Raw genomic sequence first — 22,285 nt, forward strand, 5'->3', positions numbered from 1 at the left:
CAATCAATCTAGAGGATATAAAGTATAACTTACAAAAATATAAATCTTGGTTATTTTTAGTACTTAAACATATTACTATATAGTTTGTGTTATTCAGCGAATATATATGTTTAACAATCTGAAATTAACCAGCAAACAAGTGACTGTGGGAAGGAGTTACATACGTCTTTTGTAAAATATATATTAGGGAAAGGTAACCAACAGTGGTTATATTAACATACTGTATATATAAAAGCTTATACAGTACACTAGATTTGAATCCCAAAGAAAAATGTACATATTAAGCCTTTTATTACAGCATTCTTTTTCAGTATAAATATGTGGATTAAAAGGTATAAGTGAGTGTTTAGGCAAAAAAAAATTACAATTTTTGTACAAAAAATATGATTCTAGAGTAAGCCTGCCTTTGCAGAGTCCATTTTTCACCTTCTTGGTTAGCTGAAGAGATAAAACAGTCAGGAAAATAGCACGTACAAATGTATCTTAGTCCTCAGTTTATGGCAAACTGTTTAAGTAGAAGTGATTACACTGAATACCAGATTTCTTAGCTAGCCAGGTTTTGTTTGTTTGTTTTTTAAAGTGGGGAATTTCTGGCTGCTGAATCCCTGTTAATTTGCAAGACACATGGTGACATTAAGGGAGATCTTTTGAGGGGAGCTTGTGTATTACTTTAGAGTCTCCTCATTCTTTCTGCGGATGGAGTTGTACACCTGCATTCATTCATAAACACAGGCCAATTGATTTCCCAGTCACAACTTTCCCAGTGTAGCCGGGCAGGGGGCGCTGGTCTCCTTAAAGGAGCATTGGCATAGACTTATCGGCAGGCACAGGTCTCCACAGACATATTGGGGTACACCTTTAAAACCACATTTTTGTTCTCGTCTAAGAACAGGACGCTGAGGGAGTTCATCTTGTCAGGAACGCAGCAGGGTTCGGGAATGCCTGGAATGATTCCCACGGCTTTTACAATGCTCTGGATTGTGGCATGATTCGATGGCCGGACAATCTGGAACAGAGAAGGAAATAAATTACCCCTTCATTTATGGGAAGTCACTTTCCCATGGGCTTGGGAAAAAACAGCAGGTTTTTTTTCTTTTTTGAACAAATGAAAATATGAGCCCAGACCATGGCTTCTCCCAGGCCAGTGAGTCAGAGGGGTGCAAAGCACAGAGACACCCCCACCCCCCACCCCCTTACCTGGACTGGATTCTTACCCAAGAGGGAGCTATCAGTCATACTGCAGTGCTCATACTCCCTTAGCTTATGCCTATAGGAGAGCACTGGCAGTAAAGCTAGCACTCCATGCCCTAGGATAGGGGGCATGGCTAGGCTACTACAGCTTGCAGCTGGAGTGAAGCATTTCCCTATACCCGCTATGTAGACAGATCTCACTGCCTCCAGCCCCTGCCTGCTTCCCTTTTCCTCCACCTCAGCAGGCCTCTGGCACCCAGAGGCCTAACATGATGCTTGGAGGAAACCATTGGAACAAAAGGAAAAGTGGTATGAAGTGAGTTTGCAGTTCAACTGGTGCAATAATGGTGCCTTAAACAATACATAGCTTGTGTTACTTTTACTACTGATTTTCTAATAGCAACAGACCAATGATGTTCAGCAATGGGGAGACTTTAAAAAGGTATGCCCAATGGAAATAGTTTAGTACAGGATAACAAAATAAGCCAGGAATAAGTTCTCAGTATTTGGATCCCGGTACTGAAAGCACACTTCATCCAGTACTCTGCAATCCAAAAAATGCAGTTCAGCTCCGGCTTGTTGCTCAGTTACGTTATTAGGCATGTAACAGCTCTTTGCCCATGCTGGCCAAGCCCAGCTGCAGGCGGTTTAGGTACAGGGTGGTACCACAATTCCAATTCATGTCATACACTACCCAATTTACATACAACTACCTTGGCAACTAACATCTGTACTTCTTGCATGTAAGGACCAATTGCTTTGCAGATTTGAGGCAAGCTCATCCTCTCAGGGTATTCCTTCCTACTTTGCTTACTATAAACATACCCACAATAGTTAGTTTACTTAGTTTGTTCCTCCCTTGTTTACTAACAATAGTTAATTGTTTCAGCATTTTCTTGATCGGGCTTGTCTTAACTTGGGGATGCTTATATCTTAGTTAGCACTAAATTTGAAAGTCAAACCTTGATCTGGCCCTATGGGGAAACATTTGCCATGAACAATTGTGTACCAAATCTGTGCACACAGTTTCCGCAAACACATGCCTGCAGATCTGAAAATCCAGGGTTGCATATGAAGGAAGTCCCTTCACCCACTATTGAAATACAGCAGCCTCTAGGATGGAACATGGCAGCTGTTGAACAGCACACAGCAGCATTACGCAGCTATTTAGGATAGAAACAATACCACATGCAGTTGAAACTGTAGGATGATTTAACAAGGCAGAGTTAGTTTTTCCCTGCGATAACAAGAACATTGCTGCTTTTACTGAAATGAAATACGTGGCATGCACTTGATTTTTTTATATACAGGAGAGGGTTTTAGGAGAAACAGGTTTGATCCTCCTACTTCAACAATCACAACATAATATCCCTTGCTGCTTTTTAGCGACAGCAGCACATCAGTACAAACTCAGTCAGGCTCAAATTTTCAAATGCTCTCAAACTAAACCAAGGAACTTGGCGCCACTATGAGGATATGCTATGTGCTGCTCCTTCAGGGTTCCCAGACAGTGTCCCTACAACAAGTCTTGTCTAGCGCCTTATCCTTATTCAGGCCAGGCTCAGAATTTTGCCAGTCTTGTAGGAAGCCCGGCCCAAGTTTTGAGCAACCATGGGCTAGCTTTTGCTTTATCTTTGTGCCAATACATGCTCTTTAGGGAAAGCTTGCAAGACTTGGAGCTGAAGGTACAGCAGGGATGGTGCTGAGGCAGTGGTATAGTCATGGTCCATATGTTACATGGTAGTGAGTTTAAGCTACACACGGCAGGCTAAATTTTGTCCTCATTTACTCCTTATCCAGTCCCATTTCAGGAGCAATTTGGTCCTAAGAGTACAGAAGGGAGGGGCTGAAGCAGGAAAAAATACAGCCAGGAGGTGTAAGATAAAGTAGCCACCCCACACCTTTTATCTTACACCTTCAGACCCTAATTAGTTGCTTTCCTCTTCTACAATCTCACACATGAGAAGTTATACCTACTTATGCCAATTTCCTGACTTACACCACCCTAAGAATTGGGTGTTATCTCATGGTTTTGACTTCTCCCTCCCCTGGAAAAAAGAAAAGCAGGCAACACTTAATTAGTTTCAGGAAAGTTTCATTCTTGGCTTTGAGCCTTGGACAAAGTGAAACTCATGGGTTTGAAATTTCACAAGGGCTGAAAGTGAAAAAAGCTCTCACTTGTGGCATGGTCTCCACAGTTACCAGACAGGACGAGGGTGTGTTGCAGCAGGGAGCTTAATAAATATAGGAACTTCCTGGTAGAGGGAGTTCTCTAGTTGTTGCTGAAAGCACGATTGTTGTGTTTACGTCCTCACCCTACATGGTGTTAGCAGTGGATCCATCTCTTTAAAGGAGTAGAGGAAAGAAAAGAGACTTGGAAAAATCAGAGGAGACCTATGAAAGCAGCAGCAGAAAGGAGGCAGAGCCTTATCTCAGCACAGCAATGGAGCCCATAATGCAAATGGCTCCATCAGAGAAATCTGATTTTGTCAACTCAGGCAGCTGGCCTGGCTGGAGCTGGAGATTTCAGCAATTCCAATAAATTTCTGGTTTAATAGAGAAGACACAAGAGTACCAGAGTACCCTGATATTTGCCATGGGTGATGCTGATAACTTATGTGCCCTATCAGTCACTGATGAGGAAAAGAAAGAATACTCCAAAGTGAAAGAAGCTTTTGATGTCCATTTCATAGTCAGATAGAATATTATATATGAAAGGGCCAAATGTAATAGGTGGTGCCCGGAACAATGGGAAACAGCTAAGACTTATTACTGGAGTAATAGTAGATCATAGCCTCACAGAACATTGCAAAAATGGAAGGTTAGAAGAACTAATAAGACACAGGATAGTTGTTGGTATAAGAAAGACCAATTTATCAGTACAGCTTCAGTTAGATCCTAATCTCACACTAGCAAAAGCTATAGCAAAAGTGAGAATGCAAGAAACCACAAAGAAACAGCAATGTGACTTACATGCTAGCAGCACAGGGAGACTGCATTAGAAAACATTGACACAGCAAACAGAAAAGAACATATGTGAATGGAGCAGTCAGACCAAATGTACAACATAAGAACAATGCACAACTGCCGTGGGGGAGGCCAAAGAACTGCCATAGGAGGGAAGCTTGGAAAAGTTGTGGAAGGTATGGAAAGACACAAGGCCACAAATGGCAACAACGTTCAGCAAAAGAGGAAGAACATGGGAGATGCGACAAAAGGGGACATTTTGCAATAGTGTGAAGTTCACCGAGAGTAGCGGAAACAATCCAAGAGCGAGTGTATTCATTAGATGACAATGAATCCAATCTTCTAGGGACTTCATCTCCAATAGAACATACAACGCCTTAGTACATAAGCATAAATATACAGTCAAATTCTTAAAGTGAGTATTGATACTGGGGCAACAGTCACTGCAATTCCAAATACAAATTTTAATTGATCCCGGGATGGAGATCTGCAAAGACCAGGGATGGGCGAACTTTTTGGCCCAAGAGCCTCATTGGGGTTGCAAAACAGTATGGAGGGCTAGGTAGGGACGGCTGTGCCTCCCCAAACAGCCTGGCCCCCACCCCCTAACTGACCCCTCCCACTTCCCGCCCCCTGACTGCCCCCCTCAGAACCCCTGACCCATCCAACCCCCCCTGCTCCTTGTCCCCTAACCGCCCACTCCCAGGACCCCCCCACCCCTAACTGCCCCCTGAGACCCCACCCCCTATCCAACCGTCCCATTCCCCGTCCTGATTGCCTCCCTGCCCCCTATCCACACCCCCACCCCCTGACAGGCCCCCCAGGACTCCCACACTTATCCAACCCCCACCCTGTTCCCCATCCCCTGACTGCCCCCCCAACCTCCGCCCCTTATCCAACCCCTCAGCCCCAGCCCCAGCCCCCTTACCATGCCACTCAGAGCAGCATGTCTGGCAGCTGTGCCGTGCCGCCCGGCCAGAGCCAGACACACTGCCGCGCTGCTCCGCAGGAGTGTGCAGCCCCGCTGCACAGAGCACTGCCTGCGTGGCGGCGTGGCAGCGGGGGAGGGGCCAAGGGCAGCCTCCCTGGCTGGGAGCTCAGGGGCCAGGCAGGACGGTCCTGCTGGATGTGGCCCTCGGGCTGTAGTTTGCCCACCTCTGACAAAGACCAAGTAAAATTTATGTGGGGCTAGTACATTGGATGTTTTGTGGCTAGTTCCTAGGAAAACTGGAGATGGGACAGAAATTTCTATCTAGAGCCCCAGTTGAGCAGTCACCAATGGAAGAAGAAAAGGCTTTAGAGAAAGATGTCAAAGTCTACATTGATCTAGTTCTGGCAGCAATTTCAGCATCTGCTAGCTGACTTCAGCAAATTAGAGATGAACAACTAAAGGAAGAGACTTGCCAGAAACTGACTCAATTCTGCCAAAGAGGGTGAGATGGGAGGAGGCAACTCCCAACAGACCTATTACCGTATTGGCAGGAACAAAACAACCTTCACATTGCTGATTGCCTGCTTCTGAAAGGATAGCACATTCTTATCCCTTGGTTCTTCAGAAAGAGGTGGTCTTCGAAATCCATAAGGGACACCAAGGTATAAACTTATGTGGGGCATGAGCACAACAATTCATATGGAGGCCTGGTCTGAGCAGGCAAATTCAGACCTTAGTAGAGGGCTGCAAGATATGAAACAAGAAAAACAAAACAAAATAAAATAATCGCTAGAACCATTCCTCCCTACAAAGCTATCTGACCAGCCTTGGCAGCAGGTAGTCACAGATTCATTTTTCTGGAAAGGCCACACATACATTATTATAGTTTATTACTTCTGCAGATATATTGACTTGGCTGTAGTTTCACAGACTCCATCAGCACAGGTCATCCAGAAATGAAAGTCAATATTAGCTAGCATGGAGTTCCTGAAGGCCTCATAATAGATAATGGACCTCAATTTACCTTTGAAACATTCATAGCATTTTCACAGGAGTTTGAACAACATACTAGTAGTCCATAATAACCCAGAGCAACAGGAAGGAGGAGAGAGCAGTGCAGAGTTTCAAAAGACTTATTCAAAATCAGTGGACCCATATAAAGCACTCTTGGTATTTTGGTCAATCACCACTTACATCCGAACTATCTCCAGCAGAAGTTCTGCTGGGAAGATGACTGAGGATGCCTCTACCTTAAACCTAAGTGGCCTGACCTGAAGGAATTTTGAAAATAGGATGCTGAAATAAAAGTTCAGCAGCAACAAAATGTCAGTGTTCAACACATAACAAAAGCACTACCTGAACGGAGACCAGGGAACAAAGTGTGGATCAAAAGCATCCAGACATCTGAAACTTGGCAGAAACTCCTGGATCCTACCTAGAGGAGAGTCCAAAAGGACTTCTCCAGAGGTATCGGGTTCATCTTCAATATTTCCCAGGAGTTCTCGAGTTGCTGCTTAAAGCACGGCTCTTTGTGTTCATACTCTCGCACTACAGCACTGATTTTTCCACAACGACGCAATGCTAGATAGATGCTCATAGACACAAAGCCAGATCCACAGCTGGTGTAAGTCAGCATAGCTCCACTGAAGTCAATGCAGCAGTGATGATTTACATCACCAGAAGATATAGGTCATTGATATTGACAAGGGTATGGTCCTGGAGATGTTGTTAGCAATATGTCCTCCCTGACATTAACCATGCCTCTCTGGAGGGAACTGGATGGCTCAGGAGTTGGTAAGTGGCTACAGAGCTGCTCCCCATTAGTAAGTGTAGTAGAATCCAGTAGTGACTAAAAGTCATGAGGCTCATTTGTGAAATTCTCACAGATGATGGTGAATACTTATGTGAGTAGTCCTACTGAGAGGTTGCTTGCCAGCATGAGGAAGGGTTCCAGTTGTGTGGGATAAGTCTCATGACTGGAATACTGGTACTGGTGCAGGTGGGATAAAAAAGGAGGAGATGTTTGTTGCATTATACTTCAAGAATATATTCACTTGCGCTGAGGTCCAGAAGGAGGTGAGAGGAAAATCAGTTGATAGTCTCTGGGTAAAGATAAAAGGGGGGAAAATAGAGGTGATATCATGATAGGGGTCTACTATAGCCCACCAAATCAGGAAGATGAGGTGGATGAGGCCTTTTTAGAACAAATAACAGAAATACTCAAAACACAAGACCTGATAGTAATGGGGGACTTTAACTACCCAGACATCTGTTGGAAAAGTATTATGGGAAACACAACATTTCTAGTAAGTTCTTGGAATGCACCGGGGACAACTTTTTGTTTCAGAAAGTGGGGGAAGTAAGCAGGCAGACATCCATTTTAGACTTGATTCTGATCAACAGGGAGGAATTGGTAACAAATCTGAAGGCAGGCCCACTGACGGGGGGCAAAGGGGGCAATTGCCCAGGGGCCCGGGCGATTTAAAAGGGCCTGGGAGCCCCCGGCCACCACTGCTGGCAGCGCAGCAGGGCTAAGGCAGGCTTCCTGCCCGTCCTCACTCCACACTGCTCCCAGAAGCAGCCAGCGTGTCCCTGTGGCCCCTGGGAAGGGGATCTCCATGCGCTGCCCCCGCCCCGAGCACCAACTCCGCAGCTCCCATTGGCTGGGAACTGCAGCCAATGGGAACTGTGGGGATGGTGCCTGTGGGCAGTGGTGCACGGAGACCCCCTGGTCCCCCCCACCTAGGACCCGTTGCCAGAGGTGAGTGCCAGTCACTTTTGGTAGCCGCCTGAGATAAGCACTGACTCCCTGGCCCCCTCCTGCACCCCAACCCCCTGCCCAAGTTTAAAGCCTGCATCCCCTCCTGCACCCAAACTCCCTCCCAAAGCCCGACCCTGCACCCCCTCCCCCACCCAAACTCCCTCCCAGAGCCCACACCCCATCTGCACCCAAACTCCCTCCCAGAGTCTGACCCTGCACCCCCTCCCACATCCAAACTCCCTCCCAGAGCTTGCACCAGCCCCCCTCCCACACCCCAACTCCCTGCCCCAGCCTGGTGAAAGTGAGGGTGGGGGGCGGAATGGAATGAGCAGGGGCGGGGCCTCAGAGAAGGGGTGGGACAGGGGTGTGGTCTCAGGGAAGGCATGGGGCAGGGGACAGGGTAAAGGTCTTTGGGTTTGCGCAACCCTACCAGGTGGGCATGTGAAAGCCCTGGCCATGCCAGAAGAGCACGCCCAGCAGCACAGCCGGCAGCTCACTGGGCACCAGCAGCACAGCTGGCAGCTTGCTAGGCATCAGCCAGCACAGGCGCAGCACCGCCCAAATGTCACGTGACCCGTGTCCATGCGGGCACGGCTTGTGCATGCATGGGGGCCCGCTGATTGTTCTGCCCTGGGGCTTGGAGTTGCTGTCAGCGAGGCCTGTCTGAAGGTGAAAGGCATTTTGGGTGAAAGTGATCATGCATTACATCTATGACTTCTTCTAACGAAAGGAAGGAGTGAGAGCAGCAAAATAAGGACAAGGGACTTCAAAAAAAGCAGACTTTAACAAATTTAGAGAACTGGTTGGTGAGGTCCCATGGGAAGAAAATCACAGGGAAAAAGAAGTTCAGGAATGCTAGCAGTTTCTTAAGAAGACATTAAAGGCACAACTGCAAACTACCCTGATATGAGGAAAAGATAGCAAGAATAATAAAAAGCAATTCTGGCTGCATCAGAAGCTTTTTAATGACCTGAAAATCAAAAAGATATCCTACAAGAAGTAGAAACATGGAGAAATTACTAAGGAGTGCAAAGGAATAGCACAAGAACAAAGGGAAAAAATCAGAAAGGCTAAGGCAGAAAATGAGTTACACTTAGCAATGGACATAAAAGGCAGTAAGGCGAGTTCTTTAAACACATTGGGAGCAAGAGCAAGACAAAAAGTGTAGGTCCTCTACTTCAGTGGCTCTCAACTTATCCAGACTACTGTACCCCTTTCAGGAGTCTTTGCCTTGCTTACCCCCCAAGTTCCACCTCATTTAAAACTACTTGCTTACAAAATCAGATATAAAAATACAAGCGTATCACAGCACACTGTATTGAAAAAGTCCTGACTTTCTCATTTTTACCCTATAATTATAAAATCAATCAATTGGAATATAAATATTATACCTATATTTTAGTGTATAATATATAGAGCTGTATAAACAAGTCGTACAAAATTTTAGATTATACTGACTTTGCTAGTGCTTTTCATTTCACCTGTTGTAAAACTAGGCAAGTATCTAAATGAATTGCTGTATCCCCTGGAAGACCTCTGCATCCCCCAGGGATACAAATATCCCTGGTTAAGAACCATTGTTCTCCTTAGTAGGGAAGGTGTGCTCATAACTGATAACATCAAGAAGGCTGAGGTATTTAATGCCTATTTTTCTTCAATCTTCACTAAAAAGGTCAATGGTGACCAGATACTCAACACAATTACTATTTACAACAAGGGGGAAGGAACACAAGCCAAAACAGGAAAAGAAAAGATTAAAGACTATTTAGATACATTCAATGTACTCAAATTGGAATGGCCAGATGAAATTCATCCTAGGGTACTTAAGAAACTAGCTGAAGCAATCTCAGAACCATTAGCAATTACCTTTGAGAACTCATGGAGGATGGGGGAGGTCCCAGAGGACAGGAGATGGGTAAACATAGTATCGATCTTTAAAAAGTGGAACAAAAAGAACCCTGGGAATTACTGATCAATCAGCCTAATTTTGATACCGGAAAATATACTGGAACAAATTATTAAGCAATCAATTTGAAAGCACCTGGAGGATAATAGGGTTATGAGGAACAGCCTGCATGGATTTGTCAAGAACAAATCATGCCAAACCAACCTAATTTCCTTTTTTGACAGGGTTACTGGCCTAGTGGATAGGATAGGTGGGAAGCAGTAGCTGTGATATATCTTTGTTTTAGTAAGGCTTTTGACACAGTCTCACATGACAGTCTCATAAGCATACTAGGGAAATGTAGTCTAGATGAATTTTTTATAAAGTGAGAGCACAACTGGTTGAAAGACTATACTCAATATAAATTGTTTATTGTCATACTGGGTGGGTATATCTAGTGGGGTCCTTCAGGGTTCAGTCCTGGGTCTGGGTACTATTTAATATTTTCATTAATGACTTGGATAATGGAGTGGAGAGGATGCTTATAAAATTTGCAGATGACACCAAGCTGGGAGTGGCTGCAAGCATTTTGGAGGACAGGATTAGAATTCAAAATGACCTTGACAAATTGGAGAATTAGTCTGAATTGGACAAGATGAAATTCAATAAAGACAAGTGCAAAGTACTTTACTTAGGAAGGAAAATCAAATGCACAACTAAAAAATGGGGAATAACTGGGTAGCTGGTAGGACTGTTGAAAAGGATCAGGAGTGGGGGGTTATAGTGGATCATAAATTGAATATGAGTCAACAACAGTGATGTCCTTGAGAAAAAGGCTAATATAATTCTGGAGTGTATTAAAAAGAGTGTCATATGTAAGACATGGGTGCTAATTGTCTTGCTCTACTTGGCACAGCTGAGGTCTCAGCTGGAGTATTCTGTCCAGTTCAGGTCCAACACATTAGAAAAGATGTGGAGAAAATGGAAAGAGTCCAGAGGACAGTGACAAAAATGATAAAAGCTTTAGGAAATCTGAGCTCTGAGGAAAGGTTAAAAAAAACTGGACATGTTTAGTCTTGAGAAAAGACTGAGTCTTCAGATATCTTAAGGGTTATTGTAAAGAGGATGGTGATCAATCATGCTCCAGGTCCACTGAAGTTAGGATGAGAAGTAATGGGCTTAATCTGCAGCAAGGGAGATTTAGGTTTAATATTAGGAAAAACCTTCTAACTCTAAGGATAGTCAAACCCTGAAATTGGCTTCCAAGGGAGGTTGTGGAATCCCTGTCACTGGAAATTTTTAAGAACAGGCCGGACAAACATCTCTCTGGGATGATCTAGTTTTACTTGGTTCTGCTGCCGCACAGGGGGCTGGACTAGATGGCCTCTCGAGGTCCCTTCCAGCCCAACATTTCTATGATTCTATTGTTGGGGGGATCTAAGTGAACTGGTTAGTGGGACTCAATTCCTAGCAGACAGGCGTCCACACTATCAAAACTGGCCACCATCAGAACTGGCACTTATTTGGCAATCCCAGCAGCCAGGCTAGTGATTGACAAGCCATGGAAATGGGACTTATCCCTTACCTCACAGGTAGCCTCTCTGGGCCAGGGGAGAGGCACTTGGGCAAGGTGTGTCTTCGTGCAGTGCTGATACCTGTGTTTTGGGCATAGATTGAGGACTTCACTCTCTAGTCAATTTCTTATTAAGATCCCAGCAGAAAGGAAAACACTTCTCTCCTGATTTGTCAATGCTCAGCATCCCAGATGTATCACATGGCTCCAGCACTGTATCCCACAAAGAGAGCACTTTGTTCTTTAGTTACAGCCTATCAAGCTCCCATTTCCGTGTTGGCTGGTCTAGGACAAGTTTTCAGAGCAGCCTGAACCTGACCTCTAACTTGTATGACATCCAAAATCACATGCGCACATTCTTGACCACCTCATTTTGAGTGACCACATTTTTACATGTCCCAACATTTGTATTTGCCCTTGCAAATAGTATTTTCTCCCCCCACCCACCTCCTAGAGATTAAGCAGCTTGGAAGTGGATAGATGAAAACTGTATCCAAGAATTTAATTTTCCTTCTCTGTGCTCAAATTGTGGGTGCTCAAACTTAGAAGCAACGACAGAAAATTTGGCTTTATATCTCAGTATTGTATTTATTTTCTCTGAAATACAAGTTGTGAGCAGCCAGCAAGCAGACTTTCCAGAACAGTGGGACATAACAAGAGACAGGCCCAAACCAAAATCACAGATCTGAACCCACACAGATTTTGGAGCTGCATCTATCAGAATTTCAACTCTGTGGCTCAGATGCATCTACATGCCTAATACTTCTGAAGGCCAAGTAGTGACAGCATGAAAACTGGATCGTTTTGACACCTGAATACTTAGAGAGACCTAGGTCTATAGTTTGCTGTTCCTTATCTTAGAAACAACTTAGCCTATTTATGATATATTTCAGATTTAAGATTTTTTTGTATTCCAACTAAGAATTCTTCACTCACTTTTGGCCCTGTGCAGTGTGGAACAGCAGGTTTAACACAGAAAAACTGACATAATCAATTTGTTCACAAGAACCCAGATTTGTTGGAGCAAAGGGGCTTACAGCTGAAGCACAGGATTGGGAGTCTGATGTGGATTCTATGCCACAAACTTCACAAGTGGCCTTGAGTGATCTCTGTGCCTTAATTTTCCCACCTGTAAAAAGGGATGACACCTATTTCAGTTTTTGGAGAGTCTTTGATGTAAATCATTATCCGTTATTTGTGTGCAGGTTGGGTAATTCATAGGTTAAGGTCAGAAGGGTCCACTGTGATCATTTAGTCTGACGCACTGTATAATGCCGGCCATAGGACTTCCCTCAATTAATTCCTATTCGAACTAGAGCAGATCTTTTCAGAAAAATATCTAATCTTGATTTTAAAATTGCCAGTGATGGAGAATTCACCACAACTCTTGGTAATTTTTTCCCCAATGGTTAATTACCCTCACGGTTAAAATATTGTGCCTTAATTCTAGTATGAATTTATCTAGCCTTTGGATCTTGTTTGTTTGCTGGACTGAAGAGCCCTTTATCATCAAATTTTTGTTCCTCATAAAGGTACTTATAGTCTGTGACTAAGTCACCCCTTAACCGTCTCTTTGTAAACTAAGTAGATTGAGCTCCTTCAGTCTCTCACTGTAAGGCAGGTTTTCCAATCCTTTAATTATTCTCGTGGCTCTTCTCTGAACCCTCTCCAGTCTGTCAACATCCTTGTTGAACTGTTGATACCTGAACCGGACACAGTATTGCAGTAGTGGTCGCCAAATACAGAGGTAATACAACCTTGCTACTCAAAAATCCTCGGTATATGCATTATGCTTAACTGCTTATCTGAGCAGTTTGCATGTACACCTGCATTTTCTATGTAAGAACATAAGAATGGTCATACTGAGTCAGATCAATGGTCCATTTAACCCAGTATCCTGTCTTCCCAAGAGTGGCCAATGCCAGGTGCTTCAAGGGGAATGAACAGAAAAGATAATTATTAAGTGATCTAACCCATGTTGACCATTCCCAGCTTCTGGCAAACACAAGCTAAGAACACCATCCCTGCTCATCTTCACTAATAGCCACTGATGGACCTATTCTCCACAAACTTATCTAGTTCCTTTTGGAACCCTTGGGCCTTCAGAACATCCTCTAGCAAGGAGTTCCACAGGTTGACTGTGTGTTGTGTGGAGAAATACTTCCTTTTGTTTGTTTTAAACCTGCTGCCTATTAATTTCATTTGGTGACCCCTAGTTCTTGTGTTATGAGAAGGAGTAAATAACACTTCCTTATTTACTTTCTCCACACCAGTCATGATTTTATAGATCTCTATCATATCCCCCTTAGTCATCTCTTTTCCAAGCCGAAAAGTCTCAGTTTTTTTAATCTCTCCTCATATGGAAGCTGCTCCATATCCTTAATCATGTTTGTTTCCCTTGTCTGTACCTTTTCCAATTCTAATATATCTTTTTTGAGATGGGGTGACCAGATCTGCATGCAAAATTCAATATGTTGGCATACCATAGATTTATATAGAGGCAATATGATATTTCCTGTCTTATTATCCATCCCTTTCCTAATGATTCTCAACATTCTGTTCACTCTTTTGACTGCCACAGAGTGGATGTTTTCAAAGAACTATCCACAATGACTCCAAGATCTCTTTCTTGAGTGGTAACAGTTAATTTAGACCCCATCATTTTATAAGTATAGTTGGGATTATGTTTTCCAATGTGCATTACTTTGCATTTATCCACATGGAATTTCATCTACCATTTTGTTGCCCAGACACCCAGTTTTGTGAGATCCCTTTGAAAGGGTACGTCCATACTACCTGCCCGGGTCGGCGGGTAGCGATCGACTTCTCGGAGTTCGATATATCGCATCTCATCTAGACGCGATATATCGAACTCCGAACGCGCTCCTGTCGACTCCGGAACTCCACCACCGCGAATGGCGGTGGCGGAGTCGATGGGGGAGCCGCAGACTTCGATCCCGTGGCGTCTGAACGGGTAAGTAGTTCGAACTAAGGTAGTTCGAGTTCAGCTACGCTATTCGCGTAGCTGAACTTGCGTACCTTAGTTTGACCTCCCCACCCTAGTGTAGACCAGGCCTAACTCTTTGCAGTATGTTTTGGAGTTAACTATCTTGAGTAATTTTGTATCATCTGCAAATTTTGCCACTTCGCTGTCTACCCCTTTTTCCAGATCACTTATGAATATATTGAATAGGACTGGGCCCAGTACAGAACCCTGGGGGACACCACTATTTACCGTTCTCCATTCTGAATACTGGCCATTTATTCCTATCCTTTGTTTCCTATCTTTTAACCAATTACTGATCCAGGAGAGGACCTTCCCTCTTATCCTACGACAGCTTACTTTGCTTAAGAGCCTTTGGTGAAGGACCTTGTCAAAGGCATTTTGAAAAGAAGTATACTATATCCACTAAATCACCCTTGTCCACATGCTTGTTGACCCCCTCAAAGAATCCTATTGGATTGGGGAGGCATGATTTTCCTTTACAAAAAACATGTGAACTCTTCCCCAACAAATGCACATTTGTCAGATTTCTGAAGTTGTATAAGTTGTGCCCTGCTTTGAAAGTGTGTTGTTTAAAAATCCAAGTCTCTACAAAATTAATTATCTCCATATCTTACAAAAACTCCATAGATTATCCTTTCTAGAATTTTCTGCTATTTCTTATGATGCCCTGTTGAGAGCACTGATGATATCTACACATTTGAATGTAGAAGGACATCTCCAGTGAGTAGAAAACTCATTTGTCTGGTAGTGCTGAATGAGGAGTTAGATATAAGATTGCTTTGACATATGCAGGTTCTAGCAGCAAAGAAAAGCAGGAAATCATAATAACCATAATGTACATTTGGGGTAAATCTAGAAGGCAAAGCTCCCACAGGACTTCATCTTGGAAATTTATTAATGTTTCATCTACTTCTATAGAAGGGATTCAAAACACAGCAGTAACACTATTGTATGATGTATTGTTGGGACCCATTAATGTAGAATCTTCCCTCCCATCCAAATGCAAGCTGAAGATTTGGTGCATGTGATAATAATTTAATGCATTCTGTATGCCTGTGTGCTGTGGTTTGAGGTCCTAAAACTAGAAATATTGGGATGAAATGTAAGTTGAATATCCATATTAAGAAAAATTTCTTAATGGCAATATCTGTTAGGCTTCAGAATAGGCTCCGAAATAATTTGATGGAAACCCTATAGAGGACAGAGTACAGGACTGGAACTCAGAAGACCTGTGTTTGTTTCCTGGCTTCACCACTAGCCAGCTGGATGACCTTGGGCAAGTCACATCACCTCTCTGTGCCTTAGTTTCCCCAACTGTAAAATGGGTATAGTGACACTGACCTCTTTTTAAAAAGGGCTTTGAGATCTGTGGATGAAAAGCACCATTTAAGAGCTAGTTAATTGCATTAAACTAGATTGGGTACAGCCCTTGAGCATTGTGAAGAAGGGAAAAATCCCACAGTAGCAGGAGCAGTTGGATGGACTAAGTAATCTTAAATCAACATATTGCAAATGAAGACAAGTGCATCAGCAGTAGAGACTCATACTACCTTGGGCATTGGAAATTCGCAAGCCCCAGCACAGTAATATGCATCGAATGACTTGGGAGATATGATCCATTCATTCCAGCCAATGTCGGCAAAGTCCACTTTCATGTATCTTCTAGAGCAAATCCTGGGCTCGTTCCATTGTTTTCGTCTGGCTTTCTTCATGGTTTTCTCATCAAAATTTAGCATCTGAGATTTTGAGAGCACCTCTGTGTTTTCTTGCCCTTTCCTCCTCCGGTCCTTGCGTGAGGTTTTGGGTTTTAGGGACTTGTAGGCACTTTCCCATATGTCATGTTTGTTGTATTTGTTGTTGTTATATTCCACCTCCGGCAACTCGTTGTTCTGGATAGAGCTGGAAAGAAATATGTCCCTCCTGACCCGAGTGTCTGTGGAAGCATTGGGGGATAGGCTGGGATCCCCATCGCTGGAAGGGAATGGGTCATATCGCTGTAGAGTCATGGCCACACTGTTGGGCTCTGATATGGCCAGGTCATTAGCATAAACCAGTATGTACGGTAAGTGATTGGTTTGCTGTTCGGGGAAGCCCTGGTATTTCTCTCCAAAGTCAAGCTCCACACAGAGGATGAGCTCACCATCCCGTTTAGATTCCTTTATGATGTGGGAGATGTCCTTCATCTGCCAAGCCCCCCGCCTGTGAAGGAACACCGTGACATTGCCTTTCACCAGCCCATAGGCGGAGTTCTGGAGAATGCTTCGGAAAAAGAGGCTGAGCCGTGGGATCTGGGGCAAATGGAGGAGGCGGCAGGATGAGTTCTTGGAGCGTTTGCAGAACACTTCCCGGTGCCGGGGGCGCTTGTCCGAGTAAAAGTGGAATGTGGCGGTGAGGATCAACTCTGAGTCCTGCATGGACGTCAGATTGAAGCAGTACTGGGGCTTCTGGTCCAATAGCTCTGCAAGAGAGTGAAGAGAGACCAACAGATCAACACTCAGGGGACAATATATAATTAACCATGAACGCCAAGTGTCGCTAAATAGTTGGGCTTACAGACCCGATGCTCTTCTCATGTACCCCACTGTAGGCCAAGAGTGACTGGGCTCAATGGCGTTACACCAGCTTAAAACCAGGTTCAGTGAGAGGAGACTCAAAGCACCTAGAGACTCCAACAAGGTCAGTGCCCCAGTGTACTAGGCTCTGTGTAAACACACAGGACTCTCTGCTCCCAAAGAGTTGATAGTCTAGGCAACCAAAAGGAAGATGATCATCCCTGCTATATAGATGGGGAACAGAGGCATAGGGCAATTAAGTGACTTGCCCAAGGTCACAGAGGGAGTGTGCGGCAAAGATGGGAACTGAATCCAGACCTTTTGTATTCTGGCCCACTGCCTTAACCAAAAGACCAGCCTTCCTGCCAGTTCCTTCTGCTCCTCCTCATTCCCAGGGCCGCCCGGGGCGGGGGGGGGGGGCAATTGCCCCAGGCCCCGGGCCCCACAGGGGCCCCCACAAGAGTTTTTCGGGGGCCCTGGAGCGAGGTCCTTCACTCGCTCCAGGGGCCCTGGAAAACACTTGCGGAGCCTGGGCCCCCGGAGCTTCTTCTGCTCCGGGTCTTCGGCGGCAATTTGGTGGCGGGGGGTCCTTCCGCTCCGAGACCCGCTGCCGAAGACCCCAGACCCCCTGAATCCTCTGGGCAGCCCTGCTCATACCCATTCCTTCCCTCCCTCGCTCTCTTTCCTATATCCCTCCCCCAGGTCCTCTCCCCCATCCTGGGAGAAGGAACAGCCTCGACATCCAACAAGCCTAGAGCTCAGGAAGCCAGCACCCAGGATTTGCTTTCAGCAAACACACACACATGCAGGGGTCGTTCTGCTGCTGTGTCACCATCTTCCCACGGGCTGGGACAAAGCAGCCATGCCCCCCATGACAGTTACCCCTCCCCATGTGCATTGTGCTGAAGCAGGTTCCTCCCAGTCACCAGGGACTCTGATGCTAGCACTGAGAGCAGGGAGACAGTGTCTCCTGTGCTCATGATGCACCCTCTATGAGTGCCCAGCTAGCACGGAGAAGGAGGACCCAACCTGACTGATGGTTGCAGTGTGGCACAGTGCTGAGGTTCTCAAACTGGGGGGCATGCACCCCCAGTGGGTATGGAATGTATTCTGGGTGGGATGCAAAAAGTATTATGAAAAAAATTTACTGCGCACATTCAGAGCTGGGCAGCTGGAGAGCAGCGGCTGCTGGCTGGGCACTCAGGTCTGAAGGCAATGCTACCGTCAGCAGCAGCAGAGAAGTCATGGTTCCAATGCCATACCAGAGCTGGGTGTCCAGCTAGCAGCCGACACTCTCCACTCTGCCTTAAAAGCTGAGCAGAGAGCGGTGGCTGCTGGCTGGCCAGCCAACGGGGGCACAAGCTACTACAGACACAAAGAAGAGGGGCATGATCAAATAAGTTTGAGAACCACTGGCATAGCGGACAGAGCAGTGGCTGGTGACCTGGGTTCTACTCCTAGCTCTGCCACTATCCTGCTGGGTGACCATTCACAAGTCACTTTATTTTTCTGTGCCTCAGTTTAACCAGTAAAATGAGTATAAGGATACTGCTCTGCTTTGCAAACTGCTTTGAGACCTATGGGTGAAGAGTACTAGGTAGAGCTCAGTATTAATGTAGTGGGGACAGGGCAGACTAACAGGATGGGGCACAAAGGAGGGGAAGTGCAAAGCAGAAACAGGATGGGGTGGCTGCTTCAGCATCTCCCATCCCTCCCTTTGACCTTCCTCATGCTCTCCTGCTCCCTCCCCCAGTCTGGTCTTGAGGACCTCTGGTTCCCACTGACTCCCCTTAGCCATCCCTGGCTTTGTCCCCACTGCTTCTGCTAGGTGAGAGGCTCCAGTCTCCTCGGATGCCCTTTCCCCTGCTCTGGGCACCCTGAGCAGGGAAGAAGAGACTATTTGTCTCGGGCGAGGAAAATCTCACGGAGCTCTGAGACTGAGGCAATAGAGAAGCTTCTAACTGGAGATGGGCCATAATCAGCCCCTGTGAGATTTGGGGATATTTAGATTGGGAGCTAGTTCCAAGCTTTGGGGCTTGCCCATGGCAACTCGCTGGGTAGTTCATAGGCCATGTGTACCTTAGAGGATCACCAGTTATGTGGCATTAAAGAGGAGCCACCAGAGTCAAGCCAACAGGGAGGGAGGGTTTGTGGCTGCTGGGAAGTGGGGCTAGCGGGGATTTTTGCCCTTTGTGAGTTCTAGCAGCTCTGCCTCCCCTTTCCAGGCAACTTGTCTGCCTGTCTGCTTCCCCCTCACCCCAATGTCAGTTCCCAACAGGAACCAAGCAGAGCCCACCTCAGGAGGAATGCGTGTAGAGCTCAGTGGGGGCAGGGCTGTGGCGGCCACAGCAGGTGAGGCAGCAGCACAAGGCTACCAGCTTCATTGCAGGAGAGGCCTGCATGTACTCCAGCTTCTTTGCAGGAGAGGCCTGCATGTACTCCAGCTTCTTTGCAGAGGAGGGCCAAGGCAGCGAGAGGGAGTCAGAGGTGAGAGATGCAAGGGGGAAAGAGGCCAATGACAACAGATCAGAGGTGTGTAACCCTAGAACACTCAGTCCTAGGGGTATAAGGATGTGGAGGTTCTAACCTCCCCCCTCTTCCCATGCTCCCACTTCTGCAGAGAAAGTAATCTACTGATCCAGAGCATAAGACTGGGAATCAGGAGATATGGGTTCTACTCCAACACAGGGTTCAGGAGGGTTTGTACTCAACGTGGCTAAGCCGTGCTTCCCCAGCCACACTATTTATACAGCTGCTAGCTCTCATTGGGCTACCGCGAGTATGTGTATGTGGGCTGGGGAATAGCACTCCTAACTTGTATTGTAGACGTAGTCACTTATATTCCTTGCCTCAGCTTCCCTATCTCTGTAATAGAGAGGAGTGCTTACCTACTTCCCAGGACTTAATACTCTGCTCTTATATAGCTCTTCTCGTTCACTGATCAGAAGGCACTTTACACAAGTGATTGGTAAAACTACTCCTGTTTGACAGAGGGGAGAATAGAGGCAGAGAGAAGGGAAGTGAGTTGGTCACAGTCACACAGTAGCTCAAGAGCTGAGACTAGTAGCCAGGTTGTAGTCACAGTCCAGTTCCCTATCTGCTAGACTCTGCTGCAAATGTTTACAGAATGCTTTGCTAGCCATTGGTGCAGGCACACACACAACTTCAGGGCAATATAGTCTCATATCCCTTCTCCCCATCACCCCCTTTTCCTGCCCCCGAACTACTAGGGATAGGGACATGAAATCAGAACTCTTCTAATTCTTCCCCAACAGAACCTAATTCATAATCACAGCAATCAAGCACACAACTGATGCTGAAGAGATGCTGGACGTCCTTCTGCAGTGGCCAAGTAGTAGCAAGAGAGCCAGATGAAATGGATTTGGGAGGTAAAGGCCCCTCAACAGCTTTAGCTAATGTGAAATGAAGCTGCTAGACTTTTAAGCAGGCCAGGCTGATCACAGGGCTGGTTGCCAGTTCATTTCCTATGGAAGCTACCTGGGACCCAGTTATTTTCCCCTTCTGCCCCACTCCAGCAGTTGTGATCAGTGGGGAACACCAGCTGCTGATTCGCAGGGGAACTCACTATCCAGGGGTAAGGTGCCATCAGCCGCCAGCACACAGTGTAGTGCTTTTGTCTGCTTTACATGTGCAAGGTTCTGGATTTGAGTCCCAGTAGGACCAGTTGTTCCAAAGAGCCACCAGTTGCAGTACAGAATGAAAAAGACACCTTCATCCAGGCCTTCTTGTAAGTATGCAAATCAACTGGTAATTAATATGACTATTTCCAGGGAATAATCAGACAGGAGATTAAAGAAGATGCAATGTAGAATATGGGAGGGTGTGGAATATTGCTCTCTGTTTTGGGAAGGCAATTGACAACAGAAAACACATTTGAGGTTCCCAGGGTACTTTAGATAGGAACTAAGACTAATATTCCTATAAGTCAGGTTAGCATGTTTCCCTATTTTACAAATATATTCTCTCATTTCTATTTCTCTATTTAAGACCAATGTTTTCAAACTTGGCTCTTTGATTTTCAGAGGTGCTGAGTACCCACAGCTCCTGTTGTCTTCACCTGGGGCAGTGGGAACTCATCATGTCTGTAAATGAGTTTACTTATACATTTAGGAACCTAAAATAGATGCAAATCCTTAACCTTTGAAGATTTTCACCTATAAAGCTTGTCTGAGGTCACCCAGCAAACCTATGGCAGAGGGGACTTCTAATCCTATACTTTAACCAGTAGACCATGCTTCCTCCCTTGTATGCTGCATTTGGGGGTCTAGTTTAATGCAAAGGGGGAAATCTACTTTGCTTTTGCGTATAGGTCCAAATTCTGGTCATACTGTAGTCAGTTGCAAGTCTTCTATTGCACAGGATTTGATCCTTAGAATTCAAACCTGACTCTTAAGCTCTAAGCATTTCATTCTGCATGCAAAATACCTGTGTAATTAGCTCTTGTACAGTGTGCCGTTGTTCCATGGAGCAAGTAGCTATTCATACTATCCCCTGAATTGTCCCATAAGGTACAGATTATTCAAGTTTTAGAGGGCTGTTTAGAAACGGCACCAGAATCAGCAGACAGTGCCCTCGATCTGTTATATATCAAAACGAAATCTTGGTGTTTTTATTTTTGTGACACAGGCGTAATGGCATTTCAGGCTCAGAAGAGTGGTCGCTTCCCTTCTAATTTATCCATAGCCCTAGGTGTAAAGCGTTTACTTGTCCAGAGCTGCACAGATCTGAAAGATGTAAACACTGCAGGGAAAGTCTGTCCTTGGATCCCGCATAGGGTTCCCACTGAAGACAATGGAAACCAAGGACACAGCTGACAACAGAATGTAACGCGCCAAGGAGAGCAAGAATTAGGACGATCTAGGCAGTATAAATAAAAGTAGCAGGATGAAAGCAAGCACAGGAAAGCTTTGGCTGGCTGTTAATCATTAGATCTGTTAGGCTGTGGAATAGCCTCAAGCAGTCCAGCTTCCACTCTGTCCTCCTGGGAGACATTTAAGACTGGGCATTACGCTGGAATGTCTTGTAGGGTATAATGCCATATGTCTTGGGGTAGGGCTGATGGACTAAACTCCCTAATCAGTTTATTTCCATCCGATGTCTCTGGCACTATGTAGAGCAAAATGAATACTTCTACCTGCTAAACCCAACTTTTTACTTGCTCCTAGAACACATGGCGTTCCCTAAAATGCCATCATTAGCCTTACAATAGTCTGTGAAGTGGTGGTTCATTGTCACCCTTATCATATTGACATCTGTCTTGACATCAGTTGGTCTGGCTGAAAAACAGGCCTTCAGTTGTTGATATTGTTGATGTTAGCTATCCGAAGCATCTCCATTGTTCTATAGGCATCTAATCAGCAGTAGCATCTGGATGCCCAAACCAATCTCAGAGCCCCA

At 45.4% G+C, this 22,285-nt stretch overlaps 1 protein-coding gene across 1 annotated transcript in view; it reads right to left on the minus strand.

Annotated features, from left to right (window-relative positions):
- GDF10 (growth differentiation factor 10) overlaps window positions 1–22,285 on the minus strand; it is a 28,011-nt gene continuing 5,726 nt past the window's right edge. The window contains exons 2-3 of the mRNA XM_045024856.1: window positions 15,866–16,773; window positions 1–1,006 (exon numbers count right to left, since the gene is read on the minus strand). Of these exons, the coding sequence (XP_044880791.1) occupies window positions 815–1,006; window positions 15,866–16,773 (1,100 nt within the window). The 3' untranslated portion in view covers window positions 1–814. The remainder of the gene's footprint in view (window positions 1,007–15,865; window positions 16,774–22,285) is intronic.

The sequence above is a fragment of the Mauremys mutica genome, chromosome 7 (assembly GCF_020497125.1).
Source record: "Mauremys mutica isolate MM-2020 ecotype Southern chromosome 7, ASM2049712v1, whole genome shotgun sequence".
Classification (NCBI taxonomy): Eukaryota; Metazoa; Chordata; order Testudines; family Geoemydidae; genus Mauremys; species Mauremys mutica.